At 46.0% G+C, this 18,267-nt stretch overlaps 1 protein-coding gene across 1 annotated transcript in view; it reads right to left on the reverse strand.

The window, feature by feature from the left end:
• Positions 1-18,267, reverse strand: part of LEF1 (lymphoid enhancer-binding factor 1) — a gene marked incomplete at its 5' end in the record, with an annotated part of 69,241 nt that overhangs the window by 27,199 nt on the left and 23,775 nt on the right. The window contains one exon of the mRNA XM_009081092.1: positions 2,636-2,768. Within this exon, the coding sequence (XP_009079340.1) occupies positions 2,636-2,768 (133 nt within the window). The remainder of the gene's footprint in view (positions 1-2,635; positions 2,769-18,267) is intronic.

Below are 18,267 nucleotides of genomic sequence, written 5' to 3' on the forward strand. Positions count from 1 at the left end.
AACAACAAAGGTGAAAAACAAGCCCAGCATCTCCTCTCTCTTATCTCTGGTGACGATTGATGCTCCTAAGAGTGATGACAATATCTTGCCTCTGCCAGACCAAGTTCTGCACAAGAAGCCAGGCCACTCTATCCCCAAAATTTGCATTTCTGACCCATGGAGACAACACAGCTCCCACTTAATTAATGCACAGTTGTTATTGCTAATCCAAAACTTCTGGCCCCTTACAGCAGGCTACAAGCTATTTAATGCCCAGCAGGAGGACACACAGCTATCATATGGCCAGTGCTCTCCAGTGAGAGGGTTAAGAAAAAAAATTCAAATAACATAAAACAAAACAAAATTAAATTAAATTACATTGCATTAAATTAAATTAAATCAGTGACTGAGTTTAGCAAGCCAATGCTGTGTGTCCATCCCCTTGTTGGAGGATTTTGGTGGGAGGAAGGCACCGTGGTATCAGGGCTAGGGTGCCAGGGCAGTGCCTTGTTCCAGACCCAGAGTGGGAGGCAAGGACAGAAACAATGGTTGGAGGCGTTTGGCAGAAGACCTGAGGGAAAAAAAAAATCCTCTCTTTGCAGCAACTGCATGGGCTACTTCACTGGAGCTGCTCCCACATGCCAGTGGCACCAAAATGGGGAGTATGGATGGAAAGACCACACACATCAAGGAGACCATCCCAGACAAAACCAGAACTCTCCAGCCTGTGTTATCCATCCTCATCTTTGCCAGACACAAAGCAAAGGGATCAAGAGCCCATTCAGGAACACCAGAGGGGCATGAGCTTTGTGCCTCCCAGCAGAGCCCCTCACTAGGCTTATGCTTGGGGATGGGGATGTGACCAGTGGGATGCTGGACAGGGGAGAGGGTAGAGAAGAGGCAGAAGAGAGGATGGGCAGCAGAAACAACAAGCCAGATGTTCAGCTGGGGTCTGCAATACCCAAGTACAAAAATAAACCAGGGGTAAAGACAAAGAAATGGGGCACAGAAGGCAAATCAAACATGCAGTAAGCGAAAACCCCTTGAGCTCACGAACTGCAGCAGTGGGGCGTACCCCAGCTGTCACAGCCAGCTTCAGCAAGAGGTGGAAATCCCGTTCTCTTAACACGTGGCACCCCTGGGATTTCAAGGAATGAGTGTGAATATCCTTCTCTTGGGCACTGATGCAAAGGAGGAAGACAAATGAGGACAGGAGGTCTCCATTTGCTTCTTCCAAGTCTGAAAAAAGATCTTATACATGTATTTACAGGACAGGCTTTCCAGCAGAGTGCTTTTTGCATTCCCTAAAAAAAACTAAACAACTAACCAACAAACAGCAAAGAAAACACAGAGCCACAAGGCCATGGTATTTTCTGGATGTAGCCCATGTTATTATCTGCACAGCATGGCCAAAATAAAACCTAGGCATCTGGGAAAGTCAGAACAAAAAAAGCCTCTCTCCCTAAACAACGGCTGAACACCTCTCCAGATAAATGGGACAACTGTGCATGTGGATATGTGCCCAGGTAAAGCAGAGCTTCACAATCTTGTCAACTAGGTGTCACAGCACACAGTGGAACATGAGAGTGCAGAAAGAGGCAGGGAGAGGCACCCTCCAGGAGCAGTTGCAGCATAGACAGGCTTCACACTCATGCAGACACCCAGAATATGGTGAATGCCTTTGTAAACCCTCTGCTCCCTCTCCTACCCTCCTCATCCCCAGCTCTCCCATGCAGGCTTCTTCTCTGGTGCTTACTTAAACCCTGGCTCAGACCCACAATAGCCAGGGTCAGTCCTCCCCCTGCACCTCCCTAACATCCATCACATCCCTCCCCAGCTCCTGCATCCCAATGCAAGTGAGCATGCTCTTCCCAATAAACCTGTGGGTTCTCCCAGACACTGGGCAAGAGCTCTTGGCACAGGCTGGGCTTGACACCTCAGAGGCTGTCAGCACTTCCCTGGGGGCCTGCAGACTGACCCAGAGCAGGGTTGGTCTGATGTTCCCAGATATGGATCTGGGAGACTTTTTTTTTTTTTTTTTGCTTTAAGGAGTCCTAAGGGCACAGGGAAAACCGACATCTGTGACTTAGACATCTAAAAACATGCTTTCTGCAGAAGGCAGTGGGCACAAGAAGGTTAAAAACCATAACATTTGCAAAGCCTGAACTTGTGCAGGCTCAAAACTCTTTTTATGGACAACAGTTATGCCAGCTGACACACGGAAGATTATGGACAGCCAGAATACAAGGACACAAAACACAATTTTGAATAAAAGGGGAAAAGGAAAGGTTTCAATAACATCACTACTGAAATACTTGTCCCTCATTTTCAGGAAGGTAAGGGATGATTGCCATTTCTGCATCTGCAAGCTGCAAGCCTTGGGCACCACAGGAGATGGTGAAGACTGGCTGCTGTTTATTAAGATTTTAAAAGACTTTGACGAGAAAAACAAGCTTGAATTATCACATGAGAAGGAGCATGAAAATTAAAACAGCCAAGTTAAATATCAGCATCACGGCAGAATTACCACCTTGGAAAGTGGGAATATGCACCTCGAACCCTCCCTCTAAAGTATTACAAATAAAGCTCTGTCAGCAGCACAGGGGACACCAGCACCATTCTGCATTCCCACTGCACTGGGAAAGGAGAGGCTCACCTTGTTTGGAGCTGACGTCAGAGGGGATGTGAGACGGGTGCGACCCTGGGGAAAAGTGCTCATCGCTGTAGGTGATAAGAGGGGTGAGGGGGTGAACCGCATGAGAAGGCTGTACCACGGGCACCTTGTTTGACTGCAAGAGAAGAACAAAAATTAAATTAAATGGTATTAGCAAAAGGAGGCTTCTGCAGTGAAGGAAAAAAAAAAAGAGGACATTTCCAAAATGCAAGTTTTAAATATTTGCATTACTGAACCCGGGTAAACAGATTGACAGACATGACATTGGGGCCAGTGCATGGAAACCAGATTTGCTGCCAGAATCAGCATCCTCAAACCACTGGCACCTGAGGATGGACACAGATATTGAGGAAATGCAGGGAAATGGTGGGGGCCAGGTTTGGGAGACACAGAGACAGGGAAATGGCAAATGGAGAGCTGCAGGGCAGGAGGACCAATATGCTGTGCAGGCAGGCACTGTGCACCAAAGGCTGTGTGCAACCAAAGGACAACAGAGCCAGCAGCAGTACTGAAGAAACCCTTTGGTTAGTGAAACAGCATTTAAAAACAAACAAAAAAAAGGCTTAAGGTGCAGGTTTGTCACATCTCCAGCCTTAAGAACAACATGAGCTTCATCAGCTTCACTCCTCCTCTCCATTGCTCTCCTGCACGGCCACAGCACAGCACAGCTGGGACAAACCCCTGCCATTGCCAGAGGGTACAGCAGGTTTTTTCCCTTGCAGTTTTACAAACACTAGTTGAAATCTCTTGGTCTCTCTACCAGGTAACTGAAAAACAACCCTTAAAAGTCTGATTTCACAGATAAGCAGTTGGCAGTGGCCTCTCAGAGGGGTTACTTAGTGGGGAGACCTGCTCACCACCCAGGGACAGCTGGAAGGCCTCTCACTGCATTGTGCCAAGGAGAAATCAAAGCACTATAAAAATCAAGAGGATATCAAAATGGGTGCCATAAGGTGATGTCCACGCAGGCCAAGACACACACTTCCCATCAGCACTTCCTTCAGAGGCACAGGGGAGGAGGCAGTCGGCGTGAGAGATGGATGCTGCCCAAAATCACACTCTCAGATCAAGGCTGCAAGACAACAGAACTCCTCCATCCCAAGGGAATGCCGTCATATCAATGCTGCTTGAAACACAAGTTGCTTTTCCCATGGCAGGATGAGCCTAGTGATGATGCCAGCATGTAACAGGTGCTCCTCATTTGTACCCCATCGCTCTACCCTGCCCCTTAGCACCAATAATTATGGAACAGGTTTTCAGTAAAATTTTCTAAAAACTAAAGCTGTCCTTCAGACAGATATGATGATAAAACTCAGCAAGGACAGCTTGTCAAACATAAGGAATTAAGAAAACAAATAATTTAAGAAGCCAATAAAATAAATTTTCATTGAGTTCACTATTGAAATCCCAGCACAAGCAGATGTTAGGACCACACTCCAAGCACATGTCCATGATTTTTTGGACTTCTGGATGCAGATGAGTTATTAAATGGACAACTCAATTTATTCTTAAGGCTGGCAGGAGCAGAGGAAAGGGAGCAAACGGGAACCAGTGCAGCATTTTCTGCTTTTGTTGTTTCCAGAGCACCACCTTAAGGAACTTGCATTAGCAGGCAGTATCTTCTTAATGTCTGACCTATCCCTCCAGTCATATAGCTCAGAATCTGGTGCCATGAATTTTTGCTAAATTATGCTATCCTTGCTCTCCTCTTAATTTTACGGTTTTCAACACAGATTTGCTTTCCTGTGGGAAAGAGATAAGAACCTGAGGATTTTAATTTAAGCTTCGGCCTTGTCTTATATTTTGCAAGATGGAGAGAGAAAGCAGCGCTAGTAGGTGTTTTAAAGCCAACAAGCATTAGGTCCATTTTTGTGACCAAATAATAAAAGAAATATGAATTTTCAATAATATCTGTGAGTTGAGTTGTACAGGGGATAGCTTAGACTGCTATCCATCCTTCCCATCCATATAAATTCCACAAAAAACAGATGCCAACAAATTTCAGACCATTTACAAATTGGGCCTCAATCTTTAGCTACGAGACTCGTGGGCCAGCCCACCATTCAGCCATTACTTTATCAACAATAAACTGTATATTATGAATAAAGATCACGCAATAGATGTATTTAGGTCACACACACACACAGCTGCTAATCAGCATTAATTTCTCAAAATTTTGTAATTAACATTTTGTATTGTACTGGATGTAATTGTCATGCACGCCCCTGGTATCAGGGTTCCTTGCTTTCAGAAATCACTCGTTTATACTTTGAGCATGCCAATCCTCATACCCCCTCACTCTCCAGCATCCTGCAGATTTTATTTTATTTTCTAATTCTCGGCACCTTATCCCCTAAGCCCATGGCAGCGGCTTTCAACTGGCGAAGGAACCGTGAGAAGTCAGGAGAAAAGGAAACCGCTTGTCAGCAGGCTTAAAATTAACATATAAACGGGCTGTATCTCCATTAAGAGCATTTGAGGGTCTGCAGAGCCAGAAACTGGGGGGGGGGGAAAGTAACAATAAATAATTGTAATAATGCAAAGCTCCTCAGCCTGCCTGCCCTACACCGCTTTGGGAAGACCCAGGGAGCTCTTGGCAGCTAAATCCTGCTGGGCACCCCAGTGTGCCACAAGACAGGGGCTTGGTAGGCACAAGCTGAGCCTCCCCATCCCCTCTGGTCCCACCAACATGGTCACAGCGATTGACAGGGGGAGAATACAGAGGGTGACACATGCACAATGAATCCAGGAGGAGAAAGGCCTAATGACATAATTTCCAAAAGCCCTATGGACTTAAATTGGTTCTGCTATGACACCTGTCCTACAAGTCAACCCAGATGCATTATCTAGGCCCTCCTTGCAAAGACACTTCAGGGCAAGAGACCAGGACCTCATATGCAGACCTGGATGTCCCTCTTGCCACCTTCTCAATCCTCCCAACTCCAAGACCAGGGTGAGGGGTTGGCCCCAGGCACCCTGTCTGGTCCCATGGACACTGGCCTGCACCCTTTGCTCGGGAGACATCTGGACTGGGGATGATGGCAAAGCCCCTTCCACTGCCTACTGTTTGCGATGGGCAGTATGGCCCAGACACTTTCTGGGGCTATGAGACATGGCCAAAATCCTGCCTCATATTGAGGTACAAAACTGCCAGTGAGACTGTTTCTACTGCATTCCAGTGTCTTTGCCCACAGGCTTCCTCCTCCCACAAACATGCCATCCCTACTACATTTGTCTCCCCAAACCCTCTGAAGATGGTACATACAGCTGCAGAAACACTTGGGAGACTGACAGAGTTCCTGACTGAGTCAGCGTGACCTGTGGGCAGGGGGAACTCAGTCCCCCATGCTTCGCTCAGCACCTGCTAACCAAGCCTGAAACCACCACAGCTCTCCCTGGCACACTGGTGACATTTACATCCAAGACAGGCATGGTTCACAGCATGCCTTTTCTCCTCAGCATAGCCTGAAAATCTTCTGCAAAACCTAATCAGTCAATCGGGTTGTCAATGAGATAATTACATGCTGTCCTACGTGAGGTTCTTCAGTATTTCAGTAAAGAAGTAATACTTCATCCACTCACGAAAATGTAGCATCTTGGTGCAAGCTGATACCTACAGTTTCTAAAAACATAATAAAGCAGATGAGGATGCAATTCTCATTTCTGAGACAACCTGAAGAAGCTGAATGTTGGTTGAAACGGTCCCTAACACAGCTCTGATGCAGCATACATGGTGTATCACCACACCACATCACTTTAGTTCCCTTCTCTGGGCCTGAGTTTCTTCACACAACCTGGAAAGTAAAAGAAACGGAATGTATAGCATCGCTCAGTATTGGCAGTTTGGAAAAAAACAAGTAACTAAAAATGAGGACCTGAAGTTTACAAACCTGGAGACCTTCTATTATGTTTTAGGGCACCTTGCCATGCATGTGTCATAACCTGTCATGAACACTAAAGGCTAACAGCAAAGGGATCACTCATGCCTGTTGGCCTGGGGACACACACTGTGCCCCACAAGTCTCAGCTCAAACAGACACCCACTCCTGAGTGACTAAACCTTGGTGGCCTCCTCCTCAGAGACCACTAGCCCATCAGGGCTCCAGTCCCATTGCATAGGCTTGCAGCACAGCCTGTGGCAGCATCCTTTGGGAACTGGTCTCACCCTCCCCAGGGCACTTCTACTCATCAGCTTGGCCTTCGCAGTTGGTATCTTTTACTTCTCCCAAGCATGTGCTCATGCTGCAGTGAGGCAGTGTAGGCAGGGCATGGTCTCCTGAATGGACACCAGCAGGACTGGGACAGCATATTTGTGCTGGAAACAGCAGGAGCCAAAGTATTTGGCCAGTTAGGGCTAAGATGAAACTGCTATTTGGTTTAATGATTGACCTGAAAAAAACCCAACCATAATCCCTAATAAAATGTTAGTGGGCGAAGACTAAGAGCTCGCAGGGAAGAGTACCCTAACTCAGCAGTAGGCATGCACTGGACATCTGTTTAAAGCTATGCAGGAAAACTGTCCAGGTCGGTATAAGAGCAAACATTTCCTTTGCAAACAGCAATCACGGGGTGCAAGCAGTAAAGCTTGAACCGTACTCAGGCATTTTGGGCAGGGCAAGGATGGAGGGAAGAAATCCCCTGGCTGCAGCACTGGCACAGCTGCTGCCATGTGGCTGTGTATCCCCTGCAAGTGCTCTGCAATGGCAATGCCACACCTGGACTCACAGTTACCATTTGAAACATGTGCCTGCCCTCTCATCCGAGGAGTACACTTTGAGACAGTTCAGATTAATCTCTGGTTGGCTGATGGTGAAACACTGCATCTCAAATTCAGTCTTGAATCCAGGAAGTTTTCCCTCATTTTTGAAATGCTTCTGAAGAAAAGCAAGACTACAGGAAAAAAACAAACTCCAAGCCCTCCCCAAACAGCTAGCTAATACTTCAGCAAAGGCCCACACCTGTAAGGTATCCTGTATGCAACAAGTGTGCAAAAACTATAAAAAGCCTGAGACAGCCATGGCAAAAATGTCCATAGGTCAGCGCTGGGCGAGGCTGGTGGCTGGGAACTCCTGCTGGAGCTGAGGCAACCATTTGTTCCAGCTGCTGCACTGAGAAAGATATTAAATTAATGACTCTTCAAAGGACACACATCTACAAAGGAGGTCACAGACAGGCAGGGAGCTTCACAGAGAACTGTGAAACAAGCCTGTGCACACAAGACCCAAGCGTTCTTGGGTCAACACCCAAAGAGGTGCTGGGTTGGTTTTCGTTTTGGTTTTCCTCTTTTCTTTAAACACAAGTCTGCTTCTGAAAAGCCAAAAAAGGCCCCAGCCTGTCTACTTCACTCTCCTGTCAACAAGTTATGCGGTGGTTACAGATACCAGCAGATGGTCTTCTCAATTCAGACTAAAACAAGTCAATTAAAACCCCTCCAAACCCCAAAACTTACGGATGAATAAAGGCATGCATTCCCTTTCATTCCTAAGAGGGTCATGTGAAAAAACACAGCCTCAACTTTCTGACAGCAAATGCTAAATTTAGGGGGAAAACACAGTAAGATAGCTCCTCAAAAAAACTACCAAGCAACTCCAAACCTTTTCACTAATGCTATAGCAGTACCTCAAAATAAAAAGGGCCAATTGATACTTTTATTGTGGGAGGATTTGAGGATACCTTGACCTGAAGAGACAAGAAAAATCCATCCCTTTTTTAGCCTATTCTAGTTTTTGGAGCCCTGAAATCATCCTCAGGCAGAAGATTTTAGCAAACGTAGAAGACAGCAGTTTCAGCTGTCCTCTCAAAATACAGACAGCATTTTAATGCCTAAACTAACTCTGTATTTATGCCTTTGCTGACCAGCTGTTGCAATAAAAATGCAAGATTAAGAACAATGTCACTTTGTAACAATGTCAAAACCAAGCCCATGTCCAGGTTTATCATAGACAAGCTTTAGCACAGGGGTACAGTGGTGGAAGAAGAAAAGGTAAGAGGTATTTTGTCCAAAACTAGTTACCAATAGAAGAAACAAGTTCATCAACATCAGCAGTAATTTCAATTACAATTTGCCATCTCCCTGGGAGCTATCATACAATCCTTTTCCATAGACAACTTTGCAGAGATGCAGCAAGGTAAATTTATACAAAGCTCAGGTTACACCCCCCATCCCCAAACCATTAGTTACAGCAAACAGTTTTTTGTCCAAAGTCAACATCCTTCTAGGCTCTTGATAGAAAAGATCATTTTATGCTTAATTTTCAAAACCTTCTCTAATCAGTACAGTTGGGAAAATGACAGAGCAGGTATGGGAGTGGTGGCTTGCAGCATTACTTTTAGCCTCAGCTGATGCTAAAAGGAATAGGGATAGGAAAGCAAACCCATAGGAACACACTGCTCACAGGAAACAGGGGCTTAGGAATATTGTGATTTATGAAAGTCAAAAAAAAAAGGTGCAATCTTTTAACCTTGCTTCACTACTCAGCAACAGAAGGCCATTTATCACACTTCTCTCTCGTGCTTACAAACAGCAGGAGTGACACCCCAGGGACCTGCCCGTGTAAGGAGGTAAAGTGAAACGCTGCGTCCACACTGATGCGAAACTTTACAGCCTTGCAACTGCTAACACTTAGTCAGAACAAAACTAAAATCAAAATCGCATGTTTCAGGGGCAAACTGATGGCTTGACAAGGTCAGAAAAAAAATCCTCTTGCTCCCCCTTTTCCTCACGTATGTACTTCAGCTCTTCCCCTCGTAATTAAGTTGGGCTTGCTGCTGGGAGTCAGGAAAGGGCAGAATAAGAAAGTTACTTTAGGTCAGTCATTGAAAGTTTCCTCCCTCTCCTCAGGACACGCTGCATCAGGAAATCACAGAGCTGCAGCATGCCAGAAGACCCCCAGAAGATGGAGAGAAGAAGCTGCCAGCACATCAGCAGGTAAAGGAGGCACCCAGGATACTTGCAAAACTTCCTACAATTATCTGGGAGCAGGAAAAGTTTGTGACCTTTTTCTAACTACCCAGACCACTTTCTTTTTTGGGAAGCCCAGAAGCAAGTCACTGCGACTGCAAGGCATGGGAAAGGCACCTTCACAGCTGACAGTGCCATGCTACAGTCCACAGCATGGCACCTGAAGCAAAGAGGGTGTCACAGCTGGAAATGCAGACAGAGTATAAGGACAGGCAGGAGGAGTCAGAGCAAACTGTTCTGCCTGAAGCCCGAAGGGTTGGTGAGCAATAAAAATTTCAGTACAACAGCCAGGGGAGCATTGCAAAGACAGGAGCAAATGTGATTTGACAAAGACTGGAATAAATATCTATCTAGATGAATTACCATCAGTAACTAGATTCAGGTTAATTGCAACGTTAGCGACAAACCACCATGCTATTGGATTGTCTACATTCTTGTCTTTTTCCACCTTTTTCCCCCTCCCTCCCCTTCAATCTTGGAAATGAATATAGCACAACTGTGATGGGTTTTTGCTGAAAAGTTGTAATAAGCATTTGAGTTCCCTCAAGACAGCTTTAAAAACATGGGTGTTGAATCTCTGACAGAAACATGCTTTATTTCAACTGTTCATTAAGCACTGCCATTAAGTAAGTGATTAAAGCACACCCAGTATTAAAATAGCTTGATTAGAAATCCCCTGCTATCTCCATTCTCTTCTCTCCCACGACTTTTTAATTTGTTTGTTCTCGTCTGCTCAAGAAGGCTGTGGGGAGACCTGGAGTGCTGGTGAACCAGACGGGGAGCCAGGCAGGTCTTGCAAGACTGATCAGGGCAGGACAAGATCCTTTCTATTTCAGCACTGCAAGTTCACATATACAAAGATTACGCAGCCCATTAGTTTTAGAAATACAACTGATCAGGCATTAAATTGACAGCAAAGACACATACTCGCAGGGAAAACTTTTCCTGTTACAATATTTTGCAATGTTTTATTTCATTCTTCAAACTCAGCAATGGGTTCTCTTGGATGGAGATTAATTGCCAGCAAACACTCCACAATTTGCCAGCCAATGCTCATTTTAAGCTTCAGTTCCTGCAAAATGGTCCTTTAACTTTGCCCGTCCTGATTGGTTCATCTTTTTCCTGATGTAAATATGAGTTCCCAAGAAGCCCACACCCAACAAGCAGGAACCTGTAGCATCAAATCACACTCTTGACCCCAGGGGTCACTAGCATTCCCAAAACCTGGTAAGTGGGACTGCTGGCAGTACAAATACTTCAGATGGTGACATACCCCATGGGCCTGTAGCCTACACAGCATCCCTTCTTCAGGATCATGCATTCTCGTCACATCTAAGCATCTCATCAGCCAAAAAGGTGTTTCCCCCCATTGTCTCCTGACCTGTCCAGAACCCTTTCTGTTCTTCATTGGCTAAGGAGAACACAGGCCCAGCAATTCTTTAACAAGCTCCAGCTAGAGCCTGAGTCACAGGGGTCTGGCTTATTAATTGCTTTGACAACAAGGCCTGTTGCCCTAAACCAGCAGAGGAAGCCCACTGGACATCAGAGGGACTGGTGCCCACAGGCCAGCTGCTTGCCAGGGTGGGATCAGCAGAAGCATCATGTGCCAGGGAGCACCAGGGGTACTGGGTGGAGGGAAAGATGCTGGAGTCCATGCCACTGTCACTTCTTGTGCCATCTTCAGCTCTTCCCTGGGGACAAAGCTGCTCTGGTTTCTGTCACCAGAGCTGTCTGCTGAGTTAAGACAAAGACATAAGCTTGTTTTGCTTGCCTCAAGGTTATCAGGATCCCTGCTCACAACACCTTTGGCATCTTCTCTGGGGTACTCAGACCCACAAGCTATGTGCCTCTCACAGGCAAAGGAATGTGCTTCAGTCCCATATTCAAACCAGGCAAACCACTCAGGCAGTGCAACACCATCTACCATATAAGCATCCAAGTTTTGTGTGAAAGCGCACGGTCTCACGGCAGCCTCTGAAGCCCAGCGTTCCTGTTCTGGCAGACAATGTGCGTCACAGGATGGGATGACTTTTCCTCATCGGCCTCCTCACGTCCCACAGGATATAGACCCAGTCTCCTGGGGGGAACCAAGAAAAAAACCCCCATCCTGCACCCTGGTGACAGGAAGATGCCTTTTGGCACTGCACACACAGTGGATCAAAAGTGCTTGAAATAGGACCTCTCAAATGTATTTACATGAAGTCTATGTTACAGCCTATTCAACACCACATGTCATAACAAAGACCATCAGAGGCCCAGAAAACTGAGAAATGGGTCAACTTCTCTTTGAGCTGCAGTTTGCAAGGTGCAGTGAATAGAAATGTTCTCAATTAAGAAAATGCAAGAGTATGACATGCATTGGGAAGACATCTTAGTTCTGTCACATAGAAGGTAAGGACAAGGGCTCAACACCTGTGCAAGCACCTGGCACACCTTTACCTTGCCTAAGTTTTCAACTTTGAAGTTGACTAGGCAGCAACTGCTTACTTCTAGCAAAACAGAGACCATGCTGTGCTGGTCAAATTACCCAACACAACTGATGTTTTAGGTAGTGCTCCTACTGCCTTCTCAAAAGACAGAAATGGATGTGATGATGGAAGAGTGACTAATTTGATGACACCAATGACTTCTCTCAGCCAGCCCTTGCTCCTGGCACGCCCTGTTCCCCACCACGCTGATGCTGCTTAAAGATTCCTGTGAGGAAACCAGTGCCTAGGCCAACTTTGCTGGCCCTTAAGTAGCAGGAAGGGCTGCCCATGCTTTGGCATGAGGCGAGAAGACCCTGCTGCTGGGATTTTAGCTCCTTCAGGGGAATTTCCAGGCAGAAGTGGTGCAGACCCGAGACCAGCTTGAAGCCCAGTGCTGAGAGCTGGGGTTGCATGCACAGCATTACGGGTGGTGGAGGCAGGCAGGGCCACGTGGGATGGATGCAGGGGTTGCTCAGCATATGACAGGGTATGAAGGAAGCACCAGAGGGGGCATTTTCTTGAAATTTGAGGCTTTCAGGCACCATTGACCCTGTGTACGCACCATAAAAAGTTTTCAAGTAACTTCCCTGAGTCCAGCTAAACCGTATTAACAGATTTATCCAATAACATGCAAATTCAGGTTTTAATGAAAAGTCTTAAGTCCCAGCTCTAAGTGATTTGGACTTTTCTGCTAATGGCATCGGCTAATGACCAAAGATTTAATGCATCAAGTCTTAGCATACATCAGTGCAAACAATATAACCATTTAGTGGAGGCAAAAAGTCATCTCATTAGACATCCATCACTGGATGTGGGCAAGATGGTCCAAAGGCTTAAAATAAAATATTCATTTTTAGACTACTAAAAAAAATAAAAAAATCCCTAAAAACGTACAAATGATTAGGCCAAAAGTAGCAGTCTGCTAAAGCTTCACTAGTATTGAGAAGGCAAACTGCAACGTTTATCTGGAGGTAAAACGCATTTGTAAGTACTTAATTTCAGCAGCACTGTTTCACAGGAGACAAAACCAATTTTAACAGGAATTAAAGCAACAGGGCCCTCCAGAAACAGGATGTCTCTTAGACAGGTTATTTGAACCATCAGTAAAAGGTCACAACAGGAATTATTTCTCTATCACATCATGCAAGACGATTTCAGTACAAACAAAAGTGTCGAGAAGCTACAAACTTAATTTTATAGATCATTCCCATGAGGGTTCATCATGTCAACGAAACACAAAAACGTTCCCTAAAATTACATTTATGTGCAGCTAAAAATATAAAAATCACAGCACACAGCTAAAATTGAGGAAAGAATGACCCGAACAAGGCACAGGCTCAAAGAAGCAGGGATGCAAACATCTTTTTTGGCCCAAGCCATCGATGCCAACTGTTTCATTTGGACTCTTGGCGCAAACAGGAGCAATAAACCTACCACATACCACTGCTAGACGCTGAGCTACCAACACATAATCTAAATGCTCATTATTTTTAGTATCGCTTGCCAAACAGCATCTTAGAAGATACAAAAAAGAGCTTGATGCCTCCCAGCCATGGGCTGAAGGTGGGACATGACTCAGGTAAGAGAAGGACTGTAATTAAAATGGGCCTGTGCAAGCTGCCTGTCTGTTTGCAGAAGTTAAAAAGGAAGGTAAAGGGATATTCAGAAGAGATGGAGCACCTCACCTTTGTGCCTGCAGGCTGTGTCTCCCAGGGCAGCGTAGGAAAGGTTTTTTTCTGTTCCCCGAAAAGCAGATACGGCAAATTCACAGAAAGCATTGCCTCCAGATGCAGAGTGAATCTAACAAAGGAGGGATGCTCCTACATCAGCTATGGGGCTAGATCAACCTCCAAGAGCTACCTATCCCTGACAAAATGCACACTTGTGACACAGAGAATCCTCAGGATCTGAAATGAAGCTGTGTAAGAGAAGATTTAGGTTAGATACTAGGAAAAGGTTCTTCACCCAGAGGGTGGTTGGGCACTGGAACAGCTCCCCAGGGAAGTGCTCACAGCACCAATCCTGACAGAGTGCAGGAAGCATTTGCACGATGCTCTCAGGAACATGGTGTGATTCTTGGAGCTGCCCTGTGCAGGGCCAGGAGATTGACCTTGGTGATCCTAATGGGTCCCTTCCAGCTCTATCCTATGATTCTATGAAAATGCATCTTTCCCACTGCTGGTGGCATTGGCTCTCCTCTGGCTTTGCTCTATCCCCAGCCATCTTCACCTCTGCTCCACCACCCTGTACTTACCCCTGGGAAGCTCCCTGAACCCCTCTGGCCCTGCTTGGCTCGTTTTACTACACAGCACCCTCAGGTTCCCCAAAATTAAGCATTTCCTCCAGTTTTCAGGCCTTAGCTATGCAGGCACATGGCTGTTTTGGGCACTGACCTGAAGACTCTCCAGTGGCTGGAGTGGCCCCAGCTTGGGCAGCCCATAAGATGGGAGAGACAGGAGGAAACATGGGGCTCACCTGCTCCCCATTCTCACCCCACTCAATTTGGTCTGCTACCACTAAGCTCCTTCACCCAGTTGGCCACAGGGCTTAAAAAAAGGCTGATGGTATGCACAAGACACGTGATGCCTTTTAAATCCTGCAAAGGATATTTCTGCCTGCTGCTAGACTTGATGGTTGCTTTTTTTTTTTTTTATCTCAAGAGCTGCCCTTTAAAATTTCAAAAATCACTCTTAAAGGGAAAAAACACACCCAGTCCGCAACCTAAGTTTTGTGCAGCAGGCACCTACATCCTCATAAAAACCCTGGGCTGTGCTTTATAACACGGGTAGAAGTCTAAACATCGTAAAAACCAGCCTAAATTGCCAGATTGCCCAAGCCTCCAGTAAATCACCCTTCCAGATGGGCTTGGGGCTGCACACAGATTCCTGCTAGTAGCAACGGGTCACCCTGCCATGGTATTTCAGTCCTACTAAACTCAAACAACATTATATAAGAGTTATGCTTGATTGCATTAAAGAGGCACTTCTGAAGTTTACCATCACCCCATCATTACCAACAGTTCGATTTTTCATGCAATTAGTGCTCCCCTGTGCAATTAACTCCCCTCCAAAGCATGGCAGAGGCAAGGGCGGACAATTTCTTATCATAACTGCATCCCTCCTTGGTACTTTTCATTGCTTGGGAGAAATATAGTGTGTTAGACTCTGCAAAGCAGCACTAAACAATTTATCAGGAAAAAAAAGAGCTTGTACCAGGAAAGCTTGGGGAAGCACTCAGCCCCTCACCCCCTCTCCACTGCCGACAGGGAGAATAGTCCAGAGTGCCAGAGATGCCCCAACGCAATGGTAACCTCCTGCTTTTTTGGGGTGGACACACAAAGGATCTACATAAGACCTGCCCAATTGCATGCACACTGCTGCAGGGCAGTGAACACTGAAACCCTGCAGTGCACAGCATGGGCTGGCACTGGGGCTGGGCAAACTTAGCCAGCAATGCTCCCACCCAGCAACCCCTTCAGCTGCCACCACTAGTCAGGAACATGGTCAAGGCTGGCAACCACATACTGGAGAAAATTTTTTATTTATTTCCTCCCAGCCCTGCTCCTTCCTGCTCTCTCTCCCCTGCTCCCAACAGAACCAGCAGACACCTTCCCCATTGCCCTTTATTCAAGAAACAAGCTGGCAGATAGATTAAGGGGCATCCATTTCAGCCCTTTAAACAAGGAATCATGTACTCTGTTCTAAAAAATATATATTTCCCCCCCTTTCATGTCAGAAAGTACCCTTCCTGTGTAATATCCCATCCTAATGGAGAGAAAGTATGGTCCCTCTTACTCCTACCCTACACCTAGGATAAGTATACCTTAACCTCATTTAAAACTGAAATTTCGGGAAGTTAACATACTTCCACCATCTCACAGGTTGCTGGGTCACAGCCAAAATGCTATTCACACCATAAAACACAGGCAGAATTCCCCCTTGCCTTTCACAGAGTTTCAGCATCTGTGGCTGAAGACAAAGCTGGCAAATACCCCATGCCAGGCTCAGGACAGGCAGTCTGCAGACACAGCCAGAGACAGGACTGCAAGCTGCAGGGTGAATCCTTGTCACCCCAACTCGAGGGATGTACACCCCCACGCCATCAAACTAGCACAGATGCAAAAAATACAGCACCTCACCTGTGGAAGCAGAAACAGACAGGACTTGCTCATCTCAAAACATCATTTCCTTCTACTTGCCCTGCCCAAACCTCCCTGTCCACACACAAGGTGCTCATGCAGGATGAGCAGCTCCAAGTGAGTAAATGAATGCCAGTCTATCAAAACAGTGAGAAAACAATATTCTCTCACTGGAAGATATTGTAAATAATTTCTCAGATGCCCAGTATTTTGGAACTCACCGTTTGTATCAATGGCACAAAACTAGGAGCTAAGAACATGAGGAAAGCAGCCCCTTTGGTGTGGCACAGAGACAGAGCACAGCTTTTCTCAGCATTGAGTTCTCTTGCGCTAAGTCAAAGGAAGGAAATGCTGCCTCCCCCACAAAATTATTTTTTTAAAAAACAACCACCTTTCCTCTTCAGACAGCCCAGGCCAGGTGTTACATGCTCTCGACATCAAGCTAAGGCCAGGCTGGCTAATCTGTAGGTTCACTCGTTAACGAGATAAAGGATTTCAGCGTGGTGCAGCAGCCAGGGCTGTGGGAGCTGTGGGCTGGAGGAGTGCTGCTGGCAGCTGAGTGTCACTCCTGGAGGAATGCCTGACCTTTCCCGGGGCTTTGATCATGCTGGCTCGCAGCGTGAGATAACCAGCCCTTTGCAGAATCCGGAGGTAATAAAAAAAGCAGCTTTGAGGCCTCGTGTTTTTGCAGGGAAATACTTACCTGTGTTCCCAGCACACTGCCCAGTCCGCTCCATCATCCTCCCCAGATACCAGCCACTTTAAAGCCAAACCTATTGCTGTCACCTAAAGGCAAAAAGCCTTCAGGTGTGAGTTTTTTCTCTTGTTTAATTTCTCTTAATTGAAGAGGGTACTCGTATACTGCTCTTGGGGAGAACGTATGTATAGAGACTCAAAAAAGAACAGAGCAACAGAGGTAAGATCCTCAATTAGTATGTGATTAAGCTGTAAGTAGGATAATAGGAGGAGAAATTTTGTATCTTACACAAACAAGATAGCAAAAGAGATAGATAAAAGCACAGAAGGGAAATAAAACTTTATCCCCACTGAACCTGTACAGAAAGGAGTAGATTTGCTGAGGGGTTTTATTTGTTTGTGATTATTTTAAAGGGGGTGTGTCTCTTTCTCAGGACAGTTCATGGTGGGCAACTTAAACAAGCCAGTGTAGTACCAAGTTAGTAAAGCATGAAACACCTGAAGCCCTGGATTGAATTCGTGTAAGTGATAATTAGATCAGTCTTGAATACTTCCTCTAATGAGTCTGCACAAGCACCATGTCCACCTAGCCTGCTTTTAGTTACCAACCTAGAGAAGTCTGCATGTTCATCTTAGGCTGGGGTTGTTATTTGTTTTGTTTTGTTTCGGTCACTGCAATACAGTCTCTGAAAAAGGGAGCTACAATTCCTTGATGCTCTCTGCAGGCTGTACATGAGGCACAGGGCTTGTTCTGCAGCACTCCTCAGCTGCAAGCAGGCTGATGCCAAACTGAGCAGACCTGGATAAGTTACCCCTCTGGGGGGAAAAAAAGTTGTACTCAGCTACGCAGTCTTCCTCACGGGGTTAACTATGTAGATTTCAGATGCAAATTTTACTTTAGGGCAGGCTTTATGGTATTAAGAGTCTCTTTTTCAGCCTTCTGAAATTTCATATGTATACATGCTAGAGCTCTCTCATCTCTGTTAATTGGGTTTTGTGGAATTTCAAGGCCCGGGGGCCAAGAGGGGAGGGCTGCTGATTAAAGCGCGTCCTGCAGAAGTGGATGCAGAAGTGTTGCACGGTAACAGGAGGGAAACAATTCCTCTGAGCTGCCTGCCTTCACACACACCCTATCTGCCACTTGGGAGGAACCCAGGCTTTTGCCCTGGCCTTCCCAAGGGTGGAAGGATAGCTCCTTCCCTGTCCAATGGGCATTGTGGGGAAGATGCTCAGCTCTGCTTCTTCCACAGTGTAAATAGATTTTAGAGATTTAGAGGTTGGTTCACAGCTATGTTTGTTTATTGCACTGTGCCTGTGTCCTCACTGCAGACCTGAATGGAGCTGTTTCCCT

Source organism: Acanthisitta chloris, unplaced genomic scaffold, assembly GCF_000695815.1.
Source record: "Acanthisitta chloris isolate BGI_N310 unplaced genomic scaffold, ASM69581v1 scaffold6878, whole genome shotgun sequence".
Taxonomy (NCBI): Eukaryota; Metazoa; Chordata; class Aves; order Passeriformes; family Acanthisittidae; genus Acanthisitta; species Acanthisitta chloris.